At 43.3% G+C, this 24,539-nt stretch overlaps 1 protein-coding gene across 1 annotated transcript; it reads right to left on the bottom strand.

Moving 5' to 3' along the window:
* Positions 1–3,373: 3,373 nt before the first annotated feature.
* Positions 3,374–24,527, bottom strand: LOC146007009 (meteorin-like protein). Its single transcript, XM_083145413.1, has 5 exons — positions 24,482–24,527; positions 12,114–12,238; positions 10,260–10,660; positions 7,021–7,080; positions 3,374–3,741 (listed from the first exon to the last, which is right to left on the bottom strand). Exons 2-5 carry the CDS (start codon positions 12,212–12,214, stop codon positions 3,428–3,430), a joined length of 876 nt encoding a protein of 291 aa, XP_083001539.1. The 5' UTR covers positions 12,215–12,238; positions 24,482–24,527; the 3' UTR covers positions 3,374–3,427.
* Between the last annotated feature and the right edge of the window lie 12 nt (positions 24,528–24,539).

The following is a 24,539-nucleotide window of genomic DNA, read 5'->3' on the forward strand; positions in this document are numbered from 1 at the left end:
GGTTAGGTGGGAGCAGGGAGGCAGGGGACCACGTTGGGGACCGGCGCTGAGTCGGCGAGGACCCGGGGGGAGCTTCGTTGTACAGGGACGCACATGCGTCCTGTGCAGGGGAGCCGAGAGAGGGGGGGAGCGGGTACTAATTACCCGGGCCCACGCTTTCTGAAGGGGCCCCGCAGGGGCCCTGGTCTGACCCCTCCCTTCCCTCTCCATCCCTCCCGGGTAGCAACAGTAGCACATACTTCCACAGCATGTGCTGTGCTGACAGCAGGCTCAGCATGAGTGTCTCACTGACAGCGTGAGAGGTCATGCTGAGCCTGCAGTCAGCACAGCACATGCTGTAGATGTGTGCTACTTCTGAGATTACAGTTTTTAGAGTTTTCTTTCACCCTCCTCTAAACATTTTGGGGGGCGTGGCCTGAGTGTGGGAGGTTCCCACAACACACACACACACACTTAGGCCACGCCCCCCAAATTTTACCGGGGCCCGGCATTCCTCTCGGCTGCCCTGGTCCTGTGCACGCGCGTCCCCTTCCGGCAGCAAGCGGGGGCTGGCGAAACTACCACCAGCCCCTGCAAGGAAGAGGGACGCTCCATCTGTACATCTATTATAAATATTCAGCTGTGACTAACTTTTTTTCTCACTAGGCTGCTACTCATAATATTTCACAGTAAAATGTGTCAAATAACTAAGCTATGGATCCATTAGTGTTTATAGCTCCCAGATACAGAAGTACAGTATGAACATCAACAATGTACGTGCCAGTGTAACTTCATACAACGTACAATTTTTCTGTAGCCCCAAAAGCAGCAGATTTCATACCAGTTATATCACAGATCACAAATTTGCCCTTACCCTATGGATTTAAAAATTGATCAGACATTTTTTTATGTTTTCTATTTGAGGTTACTGACATAGAAAAGTCTTTGTTAATGAAATCCATAGTGTCAGAACAAGAGGCGCTTATGGAGTCACAGTGGAAGCAGATGGGGATGAGTATTAAGGATATAGATACCATTCAGATCATTCAGATGTAGGAGGAAACAATTACTGTCAGGGCACCAGTTTCACTCTATTGCTAGTGTGGATCATTCAGTAAGAGAAAGGACTGATACTGGCAAGAGAGCAGCAGCCTGTACTGAATACTCACCAGAAACTTCAAACTCTGCGTGAGGCATTTATCTCCCTCCATCCCTGACAATAGAAGTCAATGCACGGCTAATTAGCCATGGATATCAATTATCCTCTGGGTGACCTGCACAAGCCATCACAACACAAAGCCATGTAGATATGCTAATTTTACTTTTTTATTGCATTCCATAGCCACCTGCCACAATGAAATCATGACTGTCTGTGTCACACTCTGCTGTCTGCATCACTAGCCATAGCCAATTAATTACCTAAACAGGAGTCTTTGCCTCATTGGAAATGTGAAAGAGGCTATCAATTAGACAGGAGTTAAATCAGTGTTTCCCAAATCCAGTTCTCAAACGCCCTCAGCAGCTTATATTTTTGGGGATTTAAATCACCTGCGCATTCTTAAAGAAATCCTGAAGACTAGATCAGTTGTGGGCGCATGAGTATTGGTGCCCACAAATGGTGAAATTTGGTGTGCTACAGTAGAACCTATACAATGCGTGAAATGCGATTTGTACTGTACAGACTGTGAGATTTGAACTATACCAAATTTTGACTACACTACAATAGTATGTAGTACAATAGCATGCGATGTGGTACAGGTTGAGTATCCCTTATCCAAATATCCATTATCCAAATTATTGCAAAAACCATACATTCCAGAAAGTAAAAAGAAAAAAAAATCTTGCTAAAAACCTACTGCGGACATCTGTAACAGCACTACTTTCTTTCCATTGTTATCTATTTGTTTTTCTTGTTGTATAAATAAATTGTTATATTTTACGCAATGAGCTTTTGTGCTTTTTATTGACATATCTGAGAAATACTGAAGAAATCAGGAATTATTAGATGTATGTGATCCCCTGACCACGAGACTAAACTTGGCCTGAGTGAGGCCAATAAAGGGTACGGAAGCTAAACTTATCCCCTATATCATATATAATTTATGTTATTGCAATCTGAATTCCCTTCTCTTGTGTTTTTGAGGTGAACACAGTGGACTAATAAAGGAAAAACCAAGATCATCCAATTGGGACATTGAGTGTATGTGCCTACCCTAACAGGAAGTGTGGGTTCCATTTTATTATTTTCAAAATGTACTTAAACTATCAGGATACTTACTTTACAAGCTTCCCTCATAGATGGACTTTAAGGGTGATTCAGGCCTGCTCATAGTGGGGCAAATTCGCTCCGCTGGTCAATGGTGGGGGTCTGCTCATGCGCGAATATGCACATGTGCAAACCCTGAGAGTAAATACCTTTGGCGAGTTTCACACTCGCCAATGCATTTGCTCCAGTATGGGAGGGAAGAGGGCAGGCAGGGGATGGAGCAAGTAACACTCAGTTTTTATGGCCACACCCATAGAAATGCTGGTCACTCCCCTGCAAATGCAGGTGTGTCAGTGCCCGCCCTGAATTCAGCCATTCGGCAACCAGGCTAAAAGTCAGTTTATCTACTAACGGGAGAATAATAATTAGAAGGTGAGCGACCATCAAATCATTTTTTTTGCCTGTGCATCCACATGTGAGTGGAGTTGTAAGCGTACACATCAACTCGCATGCAGCAGGAGGGTGGTGGACCTTTGCCGGGGTGGCGTTGCGGCATTTACCTTTTCAATAGGCAGAAAATATATGCTGCCTAGTGAACAGGTCTGAATCAGGCCCTTTCTTGGGTAGAGCGCTATAAAGAAACTAGAGGCAAAGAAGAGTATTATCATCAAGGTGCCGAGTCTTCAGTCAATGACCTTCTACTTTTATCACAGCCTTAGGCTCTTGCATATGGTGGAAGTACAAGGCACAACATGTCTGACCAGAGGACGTAAAACATAAAGGTAGTTTGTGGTTTCCTGAAGTGCTATTAAAGAGACCCTGTATACCTAAAATACTTGTACAGTCCATTGTACAGTATAGTTTCCCATCCTTACTTGAAATTGTGGGGTAACTTTACTAAAGCTTCTAAAAAGTAAGAGGGAACTTTGCCTATAGCAACCAATCAGATTCTGTCTAACCTTTTCTGGGATGCAACAGAGAAATTATTGACATCATATGCTTAGTTGCTAGGGGCAACATCACCTGTTTTCATTTTTAGAAGCTTTAGTAAATGTAAGTCTGTAAATCAACATCACCCTTTACAATTGTAGTAAAACACACACAAAAAATATACACAACAAAAGAAACACTTTATTTGGTCCATCAGCTGTAAACTGTTTCTGTTGTCCTGATTATGAATAAATCACATCCTATTGGTCATTTATTCAATGAAAGGACTAGTTCGAAGGCATCATTTCCTGGTCATGCCTGGAAATCACAAGGGTTTGTTTTGAGCTTTTTGGCTGTCTGGTAGATCTGTAAGAAGTCTTTATAACGAGGGGCACATCCCAGCCAGGCCTCTCCAAAATGTTCACTGCCAGTGAACAGAAAGTTACCCTCACCCTTCTTGACTCCACACTGCAGTAAGGTTCTGATGGGTCCAGTCCATGTACCAGTAGAGGTGTCTGGCTGGAATATGCAATTTCTCTGCCTGTAAACTCTTACAGCATTGATGTCCATCCAAGATATATTGGATTCTTTGTCATGAGTGACATTCTTGATGGAACCTCTCACCACTTGGTATATGAAATAAAGAACATAGGGTCATTAAGAGGAAATACCTCTATGTAGATCATGTCAGAAATATATAGTTTTCCAAACCTGCATCATACAATACTTTCCTATAGCTGTTATGCAAGTTTCTAAAATATAAAATGTTTGTTATAGATGACATCATTTTGATAAGTGCATAAACATGCACGAACACAAGGCCGCCAAGGGGGACTGACAGGACTCCAGTCCCGAGCACAGACCAGGGCAGCCATGGGGGTGGGGGGTGCTGCGTGGACTCCAGTCCTGAGCCCAGACAGAAAGGGGGCCTAGGACTAGAGTGTATTTGTCATAAACAAAGTTCACATTTCCCTTGAAGTAATGTAGAGGTTGAGTAGTATTCAGTTCTTTCCTGCATTGGTTATATATAGTTCTGCTCTCATAGGTCCTTATTCTAGTTGACTCGGACGGATGCGTATTTTTGGACGGCCACCTAGTGTTCTTAGCCCTGCCTACTGTACGGATCGCTTACACCGTCCAAATGCGAGACAGAGGGGGTTTGCAGGTGCACTATGCAATCATTACTGCTAACATGTATTCCTTTTATAATTCATTTATGAGGATGTTAGCATACATTTGGCCAAATATATCTACCTGCTCACCACGTTAAGGTCTCCTCCATAGAGCAGGTCCCTAGCACTATGTGGTTCATGCCTGGGGCACAGGGCACCCCCAAGCCAGTCCAGCAAAACCTCCCCAGGGCATCACATAAATAAAATATAGCTGTGAAGTGTAATAGAGTGTAAAGTGTCATAGAATGTAGGGTATGTGTAAGCAACTAATAGTGATAAAGGGTGTGTCAAAAATTGTGAAAAAATACATATAAAAAAGACATACGTAGAAAAATGATGATATGTTTATGTGAGTCTATGTGTAAAGTAGAGATGCCCTGAGGTGGTCCAGCCAGACAAGCTCAAGGGGGCCCCGCACCCAGACAATTACCCCAAGAAAACTGACAAATGTGGTAGGACGCTGACCGAACGGACCATGAGCGGATGTTTCATGTGAACAACTCCCCCATCTGTGGGAACCTCCCTCATCCTCCGATAGTCGCGGACTATCGAATGATGGACCGAGTGGTCAGACAGCTCTGAGTGCTCCAGACCACTCTGACATTTCTCCGTATGAAAGCAGGGATATGGGCGGGCAGCTGGCATCCGGCTATGTCAGCTGTCCACCCCCCACACGTGCGCCACGGCCGGACCATACGTACGCCCAGTGTTTTCATTGGAACGCCCATGAAACGCGGGGCGTACGCATATGGTAATGAGCCCAAACAGCCCTTCACGCCCCTCTCCTACCCCCGGCTCGGATTCTTCCGACCAATCGTTTTCTGTATGGAATTCACGCTGTATTCGGACACCTCCGCACATGCGCAAACACAATACATCGGCCGTCCGACCGAACATGCAGCTGTCTGACTCAATCAGAATAAGGGCCATAGAACTGAATTCTACCATATTTTTTTCCCTAAAACTGCTTTATTTACTACATTTCTGGAGTTTGCAAGATGTAAAGTGTGAAATAATAGACGTTTAAAGGATTCATATAAATTATACATAAAACTATTTCTGTTTGTGACTACAGTAACTTCTTTCCTTCGGTGGGTCTATTATTGCCTATCTACATGACCTTTTATGTTTTCGGTTCAAGTAAGATATATAGCAGTGTTGTTAATGTTACATAATGAATGCATAACTCATATAACAAGGGTATTTCCAAGGCTCCAGGAAAGAGAGATCACCATGTTTTAACCTTGTGTAACTAAACGAGAACTATACTTTAATTTCCTCTCTTGCCTGCAATGAATTTGTCTTAATTTCCCAACAAAGAACTTATGTTTGAACACTGCTGGTCTTGTTGGGGCTAATGTCATTTCTGTGCTGTAATATGGTTTGATATAACTGATGTTCTAAGTATATTGCCATCATTTGCAATTCTAGCTATTTAATGAGTATTTTTTTTTTGTAATTTAAGGTCTAAAGGAATATTAGATGTAAGTGAAGCTTTAATATGCTAAACAATAATATGTATAGTTTCTCCTTAGCCACATTGGCAAATTAGAAAATATAGCAGTACATGGACACATGCATTACATTTTAAAAATCATATTATATTTGTTGGTATTATATATAAAAACATATAGAGTAAATATATACATACAGTATATGAAAAAAAGGGAGAAATAATGAGAAAAAAATAGATCTTTAAAAAAAAAAAGCATCCAAATCGGTCACATACAGATGGAGCCCGCCCAGTGGCGTAACTAGGTTTTGGGCACACCCCCCCCCCCCCGCCGTTAAAGGGAGGGCGCCCGCACACCCACCCCACCGCACACCCACCCCGCCGCCCCGCTGCCAATGCAAACCCCCCCATCCCCCGCAGTCTTACCTAGGTTCAGTACGCGCTGGTCCCGGCTCCCTTCTTCTGCTATAAGGACCACCACAAAATGGCTGCCCCCATACAGCAGACAGTTTCAGAGAACTGTCTTCTAAATGGGGGTGGACATTTTGTGGTGGTCCTCATAGCAGAAGAAGGGAGCCGGGACCAGCGCGTACTACTGAAGACAGGTAAAGACTGCAGGGGATTGTGGCGGGGCGTAACTATAGCACTGCAGCCCCCGGCGCCCGCACATGCACAGCGGGGGCTGCGGTGCTATAGTTACACCACTGAGCCCGCCACATTCAGGCTGGGGCTGACGATCGAATCGCCAGCCTCCACCATCAGTCGCCAGCCGCCGGATGGGAGCGTGCGCGCATGAGATGCTCGCACGCCCCGTTCCGATGGAGCTCCCCGTCGGTCCCGGTCACCTCGCAGCCGGTCCCCGTCCCATCAGTCGCCGCCACCTCCCAGCACCTCCCCTAACCCTGCCTCGTGGGTCCCAGTCAGATGGAGTCCTTCTCAGCCAGCGCTCGCCAACTGGGACATTCTGGTGAGTGCTGGAGCTGAATGAGGGGCTCTATCTGTAGTCATTTTTTCTTGCAAAATATTCCCCTAGATCCCAAATGTCCTGCACCCCAGATGCCTGTCTGTATGTTACTATGGCTTGATGTTATAGGTTCTAGGCTTGACCAGAACTGTAATTGGTGGAATAAACGCATGATATGGTAAATAGGGCATCTGGCTGCTTGTGTTTATGTTTCGGCAAAGTCTATTTTGTAATTGTATCAATTGCCTATAGTTGCATGTCACACACCTACAGTATGTAGCAGAGCAATTCAGTTTTTCATATGACAATCACTTACCAAAATCACTTCTGCAAACGGCCATGAGCAGTGCACCATTGTCACATGGTCGGCAAGCGTCTAGACATAGAAACGGTTACAAAGTCATTTGTTTTGCTGAACATTTTGGCATTTTGTAGATTTCTTCTCATTCATGGATAATAACATTAGAAACATTACAGTAGTTCTAAACAGCACATACAAACATTTACATTGATTATATCTATTACTCTGTATATAGCAGGACTGATCAATTTCAGTTTTTCAAGCAGGAAAATGGCACGAAGAAAGCACTGAAGAATTATTGCTAAGATATCGCTGACTGCACTATACAAGGTTATCTGTGTAGGCCTGCTTTGAGCTAATGTGGAAACACAGCATGATGCTTATATTTCCATATATAGTAAAATACTAATAATGAAACTGGAACAACACACAACTCTCTTCTGTCTTTCTGTTGAATTTGATACAATGTTATAAATAAATCAGGACTTTTAAAAAGCAATATACAGTACATGGAATAAAACTGAGACTAGAGATTGTGTCCATTTACTAAAGCTGGGATCACACTATGGGCAAGATTTGCTAATCATTAGAGAGATATAAAGTACCAGCTAATCAGCTCCTAAGTGCCATGCTACAGGCTATGAAAAATGACAGAAGCTGATTGGCTTGTAGTTAATCTTATTTAACTGTATCACTCTCCTTAGTAAATCTGTCTCTATGAGATACATCCTTAGTACAGCCAATGACCAATACAGATGGAGCGCCTCTCAGACAGCACAAGGAATCGCCAGATTCCCTGCGCTGGTGAGAGCTGCTGGAGAGGGGCTCCATCTGATGGGGGCGCACGACCGTCTCGCACGCACGTTCGTTCCTGTCAATGCGGCAGTGGGGAACACTTTCCCTGCCCATCTCTGCTTCAGGGAGATGGGCAGGGCTAAGGGGGGGGGGGTGCAGGGAGCTACGGGGGAGCGGAGAGGAGGCAACGGGAGGTGGTGGAGGGCTTCGACAAAATGGGGCATGCGAGCATCCCGTCTGATGGCGGGTCCTGGAGGTTGGCGATAGACTCACCAGGACCCGCAACAATGACAGGGGCTCCATCTGTATATCGTCCCAGCTGTCTGCTGATAGGTGCAGTAGGTGCCAGATATGCCTGTGAATAGCATTGTTCACAGACGTATCTCACTGACCGTGCAGCATAGCCAATGCTGATATAACTTGCAGAACGGGATACTAACCCATATGTCAGCCACAAGAACTGTCCTGTGGACAGGCATGTTGGGGGCTTATAGAAAGTGTGTATGCACATATCATTAAAGCAGAACAATTAACAAATAATTGGAACACCAAGCCCTTCAGGCGATTGGCCAATTCACTGTTCATGTGTATACCCAGCCTAAGACAGCAGAGACAAGAATTACTGGTTTAATTGGCACAGCTCAAAAAAGTATATGGAACCTACAGTGACTAACATACAACTAGTAACCAGTGGTGCAGAGAGAGGGTACTAATTAACTGGTACCAGGTTCCGGGGGGGGGGGGGTGGGTGGGTGCTGTTATCCTCCCCCTTCCCCAGAGTATACCTGTGTAGTGGCCTGTGCCACCTTCTTTATGCCATCTTCAGTAAGATGGCACTGCACATTGTGCAAGATTTTTTTCTCCATAGTGGCCAGCGTCATCTTCCCAAATATCACTGAGTAGATGGCACTAGCCAGGGAGGTGGGACCCGCTTTCTGAAAGTAAGGTAGGAAGTGTGTGCCCTCCCCTGTGCTCCTCCTGATAAAATACAGTGCCACCCCCATGTGTAGAGTGCGCAGAGCACAACTATTTTAATATGAACGGGTGGCATCATGCTGGATCTCGGCGTTTCTCTCTCCACCTCTGCCAGTAACTAAATAGAAAAAAGTACATGCAACTAAACATAATCCGCAGGACACACTGACAGTATCACAGTACAATTCACATAGATTGGAATGAGTTTAGGCCTCATTTGTGAAGCACCCCGGCACACAACACGAATGTGCTGACGATGCACTGGTGAGTATGATATTTTACCCACGCACATGAAGGCGTACCCAGACGTGCTGAAATTCAGAAAAGTCTTAGGGGAACAATGCTGTGCCAGTTAGATTTCTGTATATGTCCGCACTCCTGACATGACTTACATTAGATTAAACATTTATTTTAAATTCATCATTGCTGTGAGAGGGCAGCAGAAATGTTTTTACTACATCGGCCATCTTTTTGCACCTTTCAAATCGCACCTCAAACCTGGTTTATTGCCGGGTCGACCCGGGTCATGGAGTGGTGTGAAAGTATCAAACCTCATAGACCTGGCAATTCCCCCTGCGATATAACGAGGGTTAACACCATGTATTATGGGTGCCCCCGGTTTAATTTTAAAGTGGCGGAGCCGGTCCGACCCAGCATAGCAATGTGAAAGTGGGCAGCACGGATGGTGTAATGGTTAGCAATCCAAAAATATACAGGTAGGTTAATTGGCTTCCAACAAAATTAACCCTAGAATGTCTGTGTGTGCGTGTACATGTGGTAGGGAATATAGATTGTAAGCTCCACTGGGGCAGGGACTGATGTGAGTGTTCAACTATACTCTGTAAAGCGCTGCGGAATATGTGTGCGCTATATAAGAAACTGGTAATAAATAATAAATAAATAAATAAATAATGTGAGTGTTAGAGTAACTTTAAATATATTGCTCTCACTGGAATTTACCTTAAAATGCTCTTCCATGAAAACACAACATGAAAGGGAAAAATGCTGCATCAATATTTAGGAAATATGTACAGCAGACCTTTGAGATAAATTAAATGGAGAAGTTACCCAATGCAACCAATCAGCATACAGTATGTTATTGCATAGAATGTGCTAGATACAAAACAGAAGCTGATTGGCTGCTTTGGGCAACTAACCATTAATTTATAAAACCAGATTAAATACAAAAGTTGATTCATAAACAGTAATTTTATATGTATTTCCAAAATCCTGCAGAGTCTATGCACTATGTCTTGGAGAGTGATAAAGTGGGAAGTGATAAAGTACCAACTAACCTGGCGGCCTATGTACTAAGCCTGGGGAGATAAGGTACCAGCCAATCAGCTCCTGTCATTTTTCAATGGCAGTTAGGAGCTGATTGGCTGGTACTTTATCTCAGTCTACTTTATCTCTAATTAAGGCTGTGTTTTCTAAATATATTATCGATCTTTAATTGATAAAACCGTACAATTACAGTATCTTACCTTCTCCTTGTCTGAATTTTTGGAATCCAGGTCCTGAACTGTGGTTGTTGAGAAGCTCATATTGAAATCCGGCTGTTCTCCTGCCTAAGACCTTCGGGGGATTGGCCTGTAGGAATAGAGCTGTTCTCTGTAAACTGCCAGTGCCAAAGCAGTGTCCCTTTGGCACTAGATCACCCTCACTGAATAGCAGATGCAATGTTCTACTCGTCTCCATGTAGATATTGGCACCTTGAAATTGTGAGTAAGGCTTGATGCAGACAGTGTTATGCTTGCTGATGACCAAGTTGGGTTCAAGGATAACACGCAAAGCGCGAGTTGGATACATCCATTCCAATGAACCTTCTGTACACCGGAGATTGACTTGTTCCACAGTACGAGAACGAGACTCCCAACTGAGACCACTAGAAGTATCAATGTATTAAAAAGTAATTTGGTTAGTAAAATCTTAATATAAGGCATAAAATCATATTTCTGATAACGACTATACATTCAGAGAATTCACACATGTTAAGCAATTTTTAGGTTGCACTTAACCATTTGCAGTCCAAATTTTTTATTTTTTTGCTATTCAAACAGTCTGGTATAAATGTTTAAATTCAAAAATATTCTACATTGACTGTTGAACAATGTTAATGTTCTTACATTAACGCACCATTGGATCTGCTACTAGCGCTAGGACTGTTGAGCCTGACTAGACATTGGACCTGAAAGGGTTAAATGCACTTTTGTAGTTTGATGTATAAAGATATGTTTATTATACATTATATTGACATACTGTATGCCAAAGGGACTCCAACTTTGCTCCGTGCTTATGTATACTTGGTGACATAATTATCCAGCTAATATAACAATATAACAATCAATTACACTAGATTGGAAGTTAGGGTTCTAAGCTCATGGTCTTCGCTGAGTGATAACATTTAGCCAGTCAGCAAAAAGTGTTAATAAAGCTTAAAGGTGGCTCTTATCACTAGAGCACAGAACCAACTGGATATTGTCCTTACAGGAAACTAAGATAACACATTGTTCTTATTAGGAAAATGAAGTAGACTGTGAAAAAAAAAAATGAAATGTAAATCTAGGATTAAATGTAAGAGAAAAGTTATATTAGATGCATATATCTGGAGTATTGGAGCAACACTAGCTACCCATTTTCTGTTTAGTGCACTAGTGGCAATTCTCTTTCTGACATTTTGCAATAAACATTTTACAGGAACAAGACTTGTTCCCCTTAGTTATAGTGGAGACTATTTCATTACTTGTCATCATAATCAAACAGGAAGTGCAAACCAAACATCATGGCAAATTCTAATATTATTGATTATTAATAGGGTGTTATTGATAAGGTGCCACCAAATTTGGAAACTCTGTATATTGTGGAGGTACAGTATATAACAAAGACATAGTATTGGACATATGAAAAGCATGATATTGTGCATAATAGATGGTATGTTACAAAGAACATGCAGACAAAAGGAGAGAGGATCCTGCTTGTGAACACTTCCACTCAAAATTATTTTACACACACACACATATATATACACATAGTATATATTGTAAATATTATATGCATCTAGAGAGAGAGTGAGACAAAACAGTACTTGGTGAAAGTTTTGTCCATGCAACCAAGGTTCCCTAAAAGTTTCATTTACACACCCACAGGTGGACCCACGCACCCGTGTCCTAATGCTATTCTCTAAACTATATATATATATATATATATATATATATATATATATATATATATATATATATATGTGTGTATATATATATTCATAAATACTTCAGTTACATACTGTAGGCAATTCCCAATGCCAGACGATGAAACATAACAGGACATACAGTATACTGTACCTTCCTTTCCAGCTGCAGAAGTCCCCAGCAAAGCACAGCTTTCCTCTGCCTAGGAGTATAATATAGAGTAGGACCAGGTCCCACAGTCTGTGCTTGTGCATGTTATCATCTCACTCTGTTGTCTGCTGGAGACACAAGACAGGGCTGAATGTGGTCACATCTGTTTGCAGCCAAACTGCCCTATCAGCATCCTTATTTAAAATCACTCTCCATTCATTGAACTTTATTCATATGGAAAAGGAATCCCATGACACTGCTCAGGACTCTGCCAGACCTCTTAAACTTTATTTTACCAGATACAATTTGTAATTACTCTTAAATTTAATAAGTTTAAATCATGCTGTAATTAACTTTGCTTAAAGGTACTTCTAAAATGTATTATTGGATATTGTTATTCCAATTATTAAGTATATATTTAAACAACTATCTTATATAAAAAGCCTACTGTATAATACAGATTGAGTATCCGGATATCCGGAAGATGAAATATTCAGAAAACCGCCTTGCACAAATTAGAATATGGCTTTCAGTCAGAATGTCACTGTTGATCTGGCCATTCTTTCTTATTGCCACCATAATTAGTTTAAGCATTATAATAAATTACGGTTGACCGATTTTAAATGGCATTTCAGTGGTCCGTGTGGTTATTTCCAGTTAAGTTAATTTAGTTAATTAGTGATAAGTGCAATGATGTAATGCAGTCCACATCTGCCAATAGAAAGTTTATAAAAACAAATCTAGCAATTGGATTGATTTCACAAATTTGATAATCTTTATAAAAATACATGCCGTGGGCACCCATAGAGGGAGAAAGTGCTGGCATTGCGGCAGTCAAGATTCCGGCGTTGGTATTTCAACCACCAGGATTTTGGCGGCATCCCCTATTGTTCTCAGATGCAATACAATAAGTAGAACAATACAGTAAGGGATTAGCAGAGGATTAACTCCAACAGCTCTGGCTCACTTAATCCTATTAAAGGGCTAGATGAGGATGGCTCTATCTAACTCCCATTTTAGTAAATTTCCCCCTATGTGGTAAATTTAATAGGGTAGATGCTGGAGGTGTGGGAGTTTGCCTGAGAATGGCAGTATTTTTAAAATGGCAATCATTTACAAGGCAAAACCCAATTGATTTTGCCTTGCAAATGTGGCTTTATCCCTTTGAGTGCCAACATCCCTGTGAGAGATGTGCAAAATATCTGCTAAAAATGCCAGCGTCGCTCATATTTGGGTACTTGTTTCCTAGCACGGCGCCCAACATTTCAATCTTATGGCATCTTATGCCATCGCATGCATCGCATGCCATATAGCCGCATATGATGCATGCGATGCGATATGATTTTTAATTGTATAAGCACCCTAATGGGTGCTTACAATGTTAAATGCACCCCCACTCCACCCCCACTATCAACACGAACCCAAAGCGTGGCGAGCGCAGCGAGCCCACGAGGGGTGGCGGTACGCTTCCTCCGACCTTTTCATACACCCACTATCCACGTCGGTGTGGAGTTGATTTTAGATAGTGTGGCAAGCGCAGCGAGCCCCGCGAGGGGACGCATATTACTTTACATGTATTCCGCGTCCCCTCGTGCTGAGCTCGGCATGCTTTGGGCTGGCTGGCTCGCTGCGCTCGCCACACTATCTAAAATCAGCTCCACGCCGACGTGGATAGTGGGGGTATGAAAAGGTCAGAGGACGCGTACCGCTGCCCCTAGCGGGCTCCGTGCGCTCGCCACGCTTCTGGTTTGCATTGATAGTGGGGGGCATTTAACATTGTAAGGACCCATCAGGGTGCTTGTACAATAAAAAAATTTTATACCATCGCATTGTATGCCATTGTATGGCATACGATGCCATACCATTTTTTATTGTACAACATCGCGTACCATCGCAACCAATCGCATACCATTGTATACCTTATTTAGTCTTTTGGTATACGATGCGATGGGCTCCGTGCTAGGAAACAAGTACCCATATTTCTTATATAAATTCAAATATAAAAATGTTTTGTAAAAAAATCATTTTATTTCTTATAGAAGGTAAATATTATAGGTCATTAGATAAAATTAACTACTGTACACACGTTTCCTTCCAGTACTTGGCTCCCCATGGTGGCAGTTGATTATTACTGTATTGATGTACAGGGTAGCCGTCTCACTGGTCACATGTGTAGAGTAATATACAGAGAAAAGGTCAAACAATGTTTTGTGCTGTATAATTTTTTTACTTTTTTTTCTTTATAATTGTCATTTTTGTAGTGGTTGTAGCACTATTTGTGGAACAGTGAGCTGCAGCAGTGGTAGTGCTAAATCTTTAGCATCCCTTTTTCTATATAGCGTGTGCAGAGTATGATTGGCGGGATACTAGTACCAAATGACTGCATCAATAGCCAAAAGGTGTCCACAATCAGAGCTCACATGCGTGTTTCTCCGCCTGGCGTGTACTCAGCGGCTTCCTCAGATATGGTAATAATCAGCTGTAACTGTGGGGAGCCAAGTATACTGGCAGGAAAATCTCACTAGCAGGTCTGTGAAAACTGTATACACAGCTGCAGTAGCAGCAGGGGGAGTCCGGAACATCTATTTGGACACAAATTACTCTAAGTTGCAAATCATATGAGGACTGATACATTTAAACATTGTTTCAAGTACAGGACATTTATTTTACTCCTAGGAGTATATAAAGTCTCATACACATTGGGCAACTTTGAGCTGAAAGCCGCTCAATTTATTCATCTGAGCTGCTTTCAGCTCGAAAGCCACCCAGTGTGCACGAGGCAGTGATAAGTGCTGATGCATGCTCCCACATCATCACTGGCCCAGCTGCTCGTCTGCTGGAGGAGTGGACGGCTTTCCATAGCGCCCTGCTAAGGAAAGTCGTCCACCCTGTAAGCACTGAGCGTTTCTTCAGCCCAGCGATTTTCCCCATTATCGTTATCCATTCACGCTGGCCAGAAATGCCCAGTGTGTATGCACCTTTAATCCTACAATCAGGAATGATTTTTTTAAATTATGGTTTTGGTTTTCATTTTTTTTCTTTTTTTTTTCCAGCATACAGTATATATAACTTTCCATGCCTCATTAGATATAGGCAGGGCTATTTTCCAGCAGGCTCCAGCAGGAACTGAGGCCATTATTCTAGTTCATTCTTTCTGACAAAATATTTCTTAGATGGACAAAACCATGTGCACTGCAGGTGAGGCAGATGTAAAACCCCACCCAAATCTAATTATCTCTGCACAAGTAACACCTGCCTCACCTGCAGGGCACATGGTTTTGTCCATCTAAGAAATATTTTGTCAGAAAGAGTGAACTAGAATAAGGGCCTCAGTTCCTGCTGGAGCCTACTAAAAATAGCCCTGGATATAGGGACCTATTTAGTTTTTAATATCTATGTGATCACTGTGAATTTTTTATGTTTTATGGGCTATGCCTAAAATAATATGTTTTTTTCATCACCATATAATATAATAAATTGATCATGAAGGTCAAATGCTTGTAGTTAATTTTATCTACTACTGTGTAGTATGAGAAGACATGAACATCAACCCCATATGTGCTTGCTGAACATCTCATTCCAAAACCAGGGGTATTAAATCAAAGCTCTGGTCCCCTCTTTCAGCAAAGATAACAGTGGAGCCTCTCTGGGAACAAAGCACCCACATTATTTGCACAAGCAGGCTCCAAAGTAGAGTCAACAGATGTGGCTGTGATTGAATGGCAAGAACTACCTGTGGTTACAGTACAATAGTATGTCCAATTGTGCAATGCTGATTAAGAATTATTTGCCGCAAATGAATGGCAGCCACCAGCACACTTTATTTAAATGTAATCTGTTCTAAGCTAAGTAAATCAATAGTTTTCTTTTTCTTTAAGGTGTTTTAACGGTCTCCAATATCAATCAGTTTTAAAATATCTATCAACTGATAGGGAAAATGTACACTTTTTTTTTTATAGTGTAAGTATCAACGTAGTTTAAGGCACATATCAATCCAATGTTAATAGATTTAGAATGTTGTAATAAGGAAACATAGTCAAAAATAAACAATTATCCAGATCTTATATACACGGAGTACATTCAATCCTGGTGTATCCAAATCTTTTTACACAGAAACGGGCGCTAATTCGCAAAGTTAGCGGACTTTTCTGAGAATGCAGATTTGACTTTTCAAATTTCCTCCCAGCAAGAATATTGGGGAAGATTGAATACCTGCCATAGCTGTAACCCTGTATTATGTAACAAGACCAATGTAAAAGAACCATATTGACACATACATTTAAGATAAGCATCCTCTTTGGAAAATGAATGAACTGGTTTCTCCCACTCAAACAACTATGGAGCTAGCAACTACTGTAGTATATGAATTGATTTTAAGTGGAGAAACCCATTCAAATTTCAAGTGTGAAATTGAGTATTATGTCTACTCCACAGGGCAGGGCTGCTGGAGAGTCTACATTGACTGTCTCAGTGGAGTAATGAAATCACGTGCATTGAGCCATCTGTTACTTCGTCACAGATAATTCTTGCTTGCCTGAATAAAATGCAACAAAAACATATACTAAAAAATAATCTCAGCTCTAGATGCATAAAAGTAAGTTGTTTTATTTTATAGGGGGATGGTGGTGGGCAGATTTTGTTCTGCTCATTGTGCCAGTTTGCACTTTACTTTATTTAACTTTTTTAAAGTGTAGGTATATATTTGCAGATGTACAGTATATGGGAAGTGCAATATTACTGGCACCTAGCAGGGCCGTCTTAACAGCAGTGTGGGCCCCTGGGCAAAGCAATGCACTGGGGCCCTTACCCATTCTCCTCTCCTAGGGGTGGGGGGTGCTATCAGCAGCAGCTTTGAAGTCCCACGGGTGGCAAGGGGTGCTCTATCTTCCACTCAACATGTAGGACCTGGAGCAGTAACTTCTGCCAATTACTCCTTTACTGCACATGTGGTGGGAAGGAGAATACTAAGGTGTGGAAGGGGTTACTGAGCTGAATGTAGGGTCTCTTGTAAATGACTTCCCGCAGGGGAGGGTTGGATAATGAAGTGGGCTTAATATTTGTCAATTTCCGGTGGAAGGGCATCTTGTTTGACTGCAGATATCTGGAAATAGATTTCTAAAGTACCCTTACACTTGTTCAACTTAATGATCAACAAATTGGACCTGATTGACTCAAGATTTATCCTATGTGCAGGAGGATCAATCTCTTACAATCTCTTGGTTATAACCAATGGCAAAGGATTGTGGATTGTGTCCTACACATCAGGCACATAAGATTTTGTCAGACAGGCACATCAGATTTTGTCAGAGAAAATGACTCAATCCACCTGAATTGGATCAAATCTCACAAAATCTCACAAGTGTAAGGGGCCCTTTAGCCTTCAATAGTATAAAAACCTAGAGTCCCAACTTTCAGGAGGTGCTGGGGACTTGGGGATCAGAGATCAGGAGCCAGAGCAATCCATTGACAAAAATACAAAACTGTACAACAGACATTTGGAGCTGGAGTAGGGACCGGCTGCTGGAAGGCTGATATCTCTGGTTCTGGGCATGATAGAGACAAGCCGCTAGTATCGACAGAAAGGGGAAAGTCCCAGCTTTTGGAATATACTCTCAGAAAAGTCAGAGAGAACCTGAGAAATATGACTGGGAAATGCAATTAACAGGTCGGATTTGGACTGCTAATTTGAAGTTGGATATCTCCAGTTCCCCAGGGCCGATTTTCAAAATTCTGGTATCCCTGGAAAAAGGGGATCCTCAGCTATCAGCATAGGGCCCTTATACACCTGGGGCCCCTGGGCAAGTGCCCATTAAGCCCATATGAAAAGACGGCCCTGGCACCTAGTCTAGAATGCAATCTTAATCACTGGAGGATGAAAGACATAAAGTGTATTGCCTCACCCATGAGACATCAGCAGTGCAGATCCTACCTGTACTCCTACAGCAGGTGCAGAATCTGGAGCCCCTGTGCAGCACTTGGATTGATTCTGCTTGTCTCCAGCCTCTGCCACCAGCATCAGCATGGCAACCAGATCAGATTAAGACCATATGGTGCTTGAGCGAGATTCTGGTTTGGGTTCCCCTGCCCCAAAAGCACCACAATTTTTTCCCACAAACCACCTGCTAATCAGGTCATTGCACAGAATTGAGCAGCTTCACTTACTTACCATATGCTATCAGATTCCGACTCTGGTATTTTGTTTGTGAATGATGCTACTTCATGTGTGTACTGTATTTATGGCAGCTAAAGACATCTCCCAGCAATGCATTACACACTTGTACAGTCAGTGTGCCCTTGCTCCCAATGCTCAGCATGTAGCTTCGGGCATCCATTTATAAATGATGCATCAGCAGCCTGGTAAAACTGCAGCACTACCCAACTTCCATGTGACTAACTGGACTCCTTTTCATGTTCTGTATGCAGACTACATATGCACAGTGGTTATTGCTGGGGAGGGTTCTGAAGGAACCTTGTGCTTGTTAATTCAAAAAGTGTAGCCCATAGACTACAACTGCTAACATCATCTCCAGATTGCATTAGCTGCAGGGGCCAAACTCTGGAATGCAATCTGATAGCATCTTTACTCTATAGAAACTCATGGGGCTTGCTGTTTCTGCTGCAGTCCCTCAGTCATTTGGAAGATAATAAACATTGTTGGATAAGCCACAAATATTTAATGATAAATAGGCCCTATAAAGTGGTATGGTTTCATGCTTGGACTGCTAAATATAGAGCTAGCATAGACAGACATATTGGCGTATTCTAGTAGAGATAAGAAAAGTACATTTTATTAATCATATATGTCCTCACTAGGATATAAACTAATTTTCACACTACAATAATATTTAGAAAAGTTTAGCAATTGTATAGAAACACAGGTACTTATGTAGTATCTGGACGCCCGATTTTTTGATTGTATGCCTTAAGTTAAGGCATACAATCAACGCGATGCGATGCGATTATCGCATCGCATCCTACCAAATCGCATGCGATGCGATGCGATGGACCCGATTTTTCCATCGGATTCAATGTTAAAATGGAGTCCATTTTAACATAGGATTCTATGGGAAAATGGGCCCATTTCATTTCCCCACTATCCAAGTGGGCATGGAGTTGGATATAAACCTGTGGCGAGCGTAGCGAGCCACCGAGCCCGAAGCGTGGCGAGCGAAGCGTGGCGAGCGAAGCGAGCCCCGCAAGGGGACGCAGATTTCTTAAACAGTATCCTGCGTCCCCTCGCGGGGCACGCTTCGTTCGCCACGCTTCGGACTCGGTGGCTCGCTACGCTCGCCACAGGTTTATATCCAACTCCATGCCCACTTGGATAGTGGGGAAATGAAATGGGCCCATTTTCCCATAGAATCCTATGGTAAAATGGACTCCATTTTAAATTGAATCCGATGGAAAAATCAGGGCCATCGCATCGCATACGATTTGGTCGCATGCGATGCAATGCGATGGACCCGATTTTTTTATCGGGCGTCCAGATACTACATAAGTACCGAAACACATTATTAACACAATTTACTATACAGTCTTACTGGTATTTAAAGTATCCTTTTTACATAAATTTAAATTCAGTAACACATACTGTAAATAGATGTAACCCTGGAAATCACTGTTCTCACTATTTTTCTTTATCTTTAAACATTTAATAACTATAACCCATAGCAATGTTGTATATTACAAGCTAAAATGTATTCTCATAAACATGCACAAGAGGGGGACAAAGATCATTATTTTGTGTAAATATATCCACTTTCCTTTCCTCAGAAAATGAAACACACACTGCGGAAAGTAATGCTGTGTACACACGGGGGAGATATATTGCTCAGCCATATATGGCTGAGCAATATATGGCTGAGCAATATATTGCTCAGTTTCTACTTTAAATCAGCGACCAGAGATGGTCGCTGATGAAAAAGAAACTGCCGGGGGGAGCCCGGCAGTGGTAATCAGCTGGTCACAGGAGCATGTTCCTGCGACCAGCGATCACCACAGGGGCAAAAACGGGAGCGCGCACCCGGCGATATATCGCTGGTGCACACTCCCATTGCGGGCAATATGGTCGCTCAGCGACCATATTTCCCGCGATTTTGCACAAAATCGCCCCTGTGTGTACGCACCATAAGAGACAGTGAAAAGACAAGTGGGGAAAAAAAAGACAAAGGGGTAAATTTGCTTTCATTTGTGTTCATTAGAGTCTAATTTGCTAGACACAAAACCCGGCAGAGTTTGCTCAAATACAAGCAAAAATCACGGCAGAACACACATGTACAAGTCAACAGTGTGGACGGTGTAATGGTTAGCATTACTACTGTACCTCACAGTGCTGAGGTCATGGGTTCAATTCCCACCATGGCCATAACTGTGCAGTTTGTATATTCTCCCCGTTTTATCCGGGTACTCCGGTTTCCTCCCACAATCCAAAAATATACTGGCAGGCAAATTGGCTCCCAACAAATTAACCCTAGAATGCAGTGGCTTAGCTATAATGCGGCAGCCCCCGCGGCAGCTTGGGGGAGCCACCCAGCGTTGGGCGCCCGGCGTACTGAAAAAACGAATGTGCGGGTGCACTGTGGAGGTTGAGATGCCCAGGAGATGCACGTCAAGATGGCTGGCTCCCATAGGGTGGTCTGTATTTAGAGCCTATTGGGTCACGGTGCATTGCACAGAATAGGCGGGCGGGGACAGCAGATAGCTGTCTCCTGTGTGAGTCGTGTTCTAACTTCTGTCTCTGCTTCTGAGTCCCACAGCCTAGCAGCAGCATTATGGACAGGACTCAGGAGTATGTATGTATGTAAGTATTGCATGTATGTATGTATGTATGAGGGAGGCAGTGTATCTATGTATGTATGAGGTAGTCCATCTATGCCCGCCCCCAAGTCCTTAAATCCATCCCAGTGCCTACCACTCCCTGTCCAGCATCTGTCCCCACTCTTCCTGCCCAGTATCTGTCCCCCTTCTCCCTGCCTAGTCACTGGCTATCCTCTGTCTCCCCCTATCCCTGCCCAGCATCTGCCCCCCCCCCCCCTCTCCCTGCCCACCATCCACCCTCTGTCTGCCCATCATCCATCCCTTCTCTCTCTGCCCAGCATCTGTCCTCCTCCTCTCTCTGCCTACCATCCGTTCCCCCTCTCCCTGCCAACTATCCATCCCCCTTTCCCTGTCAACCATCCATCCCCCAACTCCCTGCAAACCCCTCCCCCCTCTCTCAGCCCACCATTCAGAGGGTGATGGGGAAAGGGTGACAAAAGAGAGAGAATTACATTAAGTGGGTGAGAGAGGCAGTGGGTGATGTCAGAGAGAAGGTGACCAGAAGTGAATGACAGGGAGAGGTTGACAAGCGATTTGGGAAAGCAAGAATCAGTAGATGACACCCGAGAGAGGGTAACTGGCAGTGGGTGACATTGAGAGGGCAACAAAGAGATTCAATGGGTGATGCTAGGGAGAGGATGACTGGCAGTGGGTGACAAGGAGAGAGTGATGGTGACTCCAGGCAGAAGGTAACTGAGAGAACATGATAAAAATGGGTTTACACAGCGCTATGTAAAGTCATGCAACAGGTAGTTCATTAAAACACCATTGGGATTCAATAGGGAAGCAAATTCAGGAATGGACACACAGCAGGAGCCCTATTGGACACATTGGGTGACTATACCTGTACAATTGACCTTTCATTGGTACCAAGTTTATTATAATTTTTATTATATTTATTTTATAGAATAAAACGTTGTGTTTATTTGAATGAATTATCTGTTGCATGACTTTATATAGTGCAGTTTAAACCCCTTTTTATCATGTTTTACGTACTTTGGGTGGGACATCCCATTTTTAATGAATTGCAGCTTGCACTACAGAAAGGGTGACCAAACCTGTCCTCAAGATCTACCAACGGTGCATGTTTTCCAGGCAACCTGTGGATCTATAGTAGGAATAAATGCAGCAGGTTTGAAAATGTGACAGTTAGTAATGACTACAGCTGTGCACCAGCTAGGTAACCTGGAAAACGTGGACCGTTGGTAGATCTCGAGGACCAATTTGGCCACACCTGCATTACAGCTACTCTCAAGGCATCTACATGTGATACTTTGTATCCATTCACTTTTTCACGGTAACTGAGAGAAGCATTGGGTAACTCCAGGAAGAGTGTGACTAACAGTGGCTAAAGTGAGAGGCAGTGGGTGACTCCAGTGAGAGGATGACTGGCAGTAGGTGACCGGGAGAGAATGACAGGGATAGGCAACAGGTAATGCCAGGAAGATAGTGACCAATATCTTACAATTTATTTACCTAGGCCCAGAACTTCCTCCATTAGTTTTACCTATTGGACTTCCACAGGATGTTGATGTCAGATCCTGGCTGCAAGGCTAGTCTTTCAGAAGGGGTCAGAGCAATAGGGAAAGGAGAGGGGAGGAGCAGGGAGAGGAGGGGATTGTAGCTGCTCCTCTTCTTCCAGGATCCTGCTGTACAGACTGTGCTCAGACAGGAGCAGCACAGCCCATTCTGACGATTTCATATTCTAATATGTTAGAAAGATCTTGATGGTTGGAGTCAGTGAGTCAGAGACTTTCTAACATATGTGTCAAATTTTCCCACTACCTGACTGATTGCTAAATTATCTATGTTCACCCAGAGGGCCAGCTACAAAACAAAACTCTTGGGGCCTGGCACATTTATTTTTTGTGTCTCTTCAGGCTCATCCTCATATGTGTTGCTCTAGCCTCGACCCCCATCTCTTCAGCCTTATCCTCATCTGTGTCGCTTCATCTCAAGCCATCCGCTCGTATCCCTTTTCTCATGCCCGATGCTGCATATCTCAGCCTTATCTGTGTCTCTCAGGCTAGTCTTCTGTCTGCATCTCTCAACCTCACCCACTCTGTGTTTTTCAGGCTTATCCCCCTTCCTGTGTCTCTCAGCCTCACCCACTCTGTGTCTCTCAGCCTCACCCACTCTGTTTTTATCAGGTTTCTCAGCCTTACCTCCTTTTTTGTGTCTCAACCTTAGGATTCACGTTCCTTGGGGTAACCATTATCATCTTCACGGGTGGCAGTGGCTCAGCTTGGCACCTCTCTGATCCAGTGGTGTGACATCATGCAAAACGTATTGCGCCATCACATGCCAGGTTTCTGCAGCTGCCAGTGCCTGTATCTTGTTGAATACAGCATGCAGAGAGTGGTCCATTGTACAAGCAAATGGGACAAGTGTACTGGACTCCTGAGTTTTGTGATGAGTCAGGGCCCCTTAAAATCTCAGGTCCAGTACAATTGTCCCCTGCTGTTGCCAGGTATGTCCACCAATTGGCACTCAGTGGATCTGCAGAATGTTGAAATGCAGAGTAGATGGTTGGCCTGCATTAGCCAGTATTGTGCCAGTTCTTCAATTGGGTATGGTACAGGGGTCCGACAGTCGGGATCCCAACAGTCATTAGCCCGACGTCGGGATTCCAACTGGCCGGACCCAGATAGCATGGTGAGCACAACTATACCCCTTGCGGACTCGCTGTGCTCGCCACGCTGCGGGCAGGGTGGCTTGCTATGCTACGCGAGCCACCTGTTCTATTCTCCTTCTATGGGGGTCGTAGACCCCCACGAGGGAAAATAGCCGACGGCCATCAGGAACCCGGCTGTCAGTGTTTTGACAGTCGGGATCCCAACGTTGGGTAAATGCCTGTCGGGATCCCGACTGTCGGGACCCCGTCCAGCACCCCTTCAATTGGATTCCTCTTACAGCACAATGCAGAAATAAGCCATCCTTAGTACATATGGAAATGCAGTAAAAACCCCGAAAACAGGGGCATTTTCCATTTAGTACATCCAGCCCTTTGTGACAAGATATTGGTCTTCACTGGCAAGGCCCATATGAAATAATCAAAATTGCAAGGCCACCCAATCAAATGCAGGTGGAATAGAACTACATACTGTACAGTACTCTACCATACCAACCTACTGAAACAGTAACATAGTTGGAGAACAAACACACAGTGTCTTACTAAGTGCCAAAGCCCCCCTGGGTATTTTATTTCTGCCCAAAATGCTATACAACATGGCTCTACCAAGATGCACCTTTACCTGCTTTTTTGCTCCAGTATGTCTCCAATAGAGCTAAGTGGACTGAATAAAATAACAGTGGACTTATTAACAAGTTATAATATGTACATATGCAATATAAGTGTGTGACTGTGGTAGCAAGGGACCCCGATAAGTGCTGTTTTATTATGAAGTAGAAAGAATTTGTTAGACCATGTAGCAAATCTAGACACATTTCATCTATCTATTTATCTATCTATCTATCTATCTATCTATCTATCTGTCTGTCTGTCTGTCTGTCTATCTGTGATAGAACAGAATAGAGAAAGGAGTCAGACTTACCCAGCCTCAGGGTTACAGCTCTTCTCTACATCAGCACCATGGACACTTCCACGGATCT

Source organism: Crinia signifera, chromosome 6, assembly GCF_055691185.1.
Source record: "Crinia signifera chromosome 6, ASM5569118v1, whole genome shotgun sequence".
NCBI lineage: Eukaryota > Metazoa > Chordata > Amphibia > Anura > Myobatrachidae > Crinia > Crinia signifera.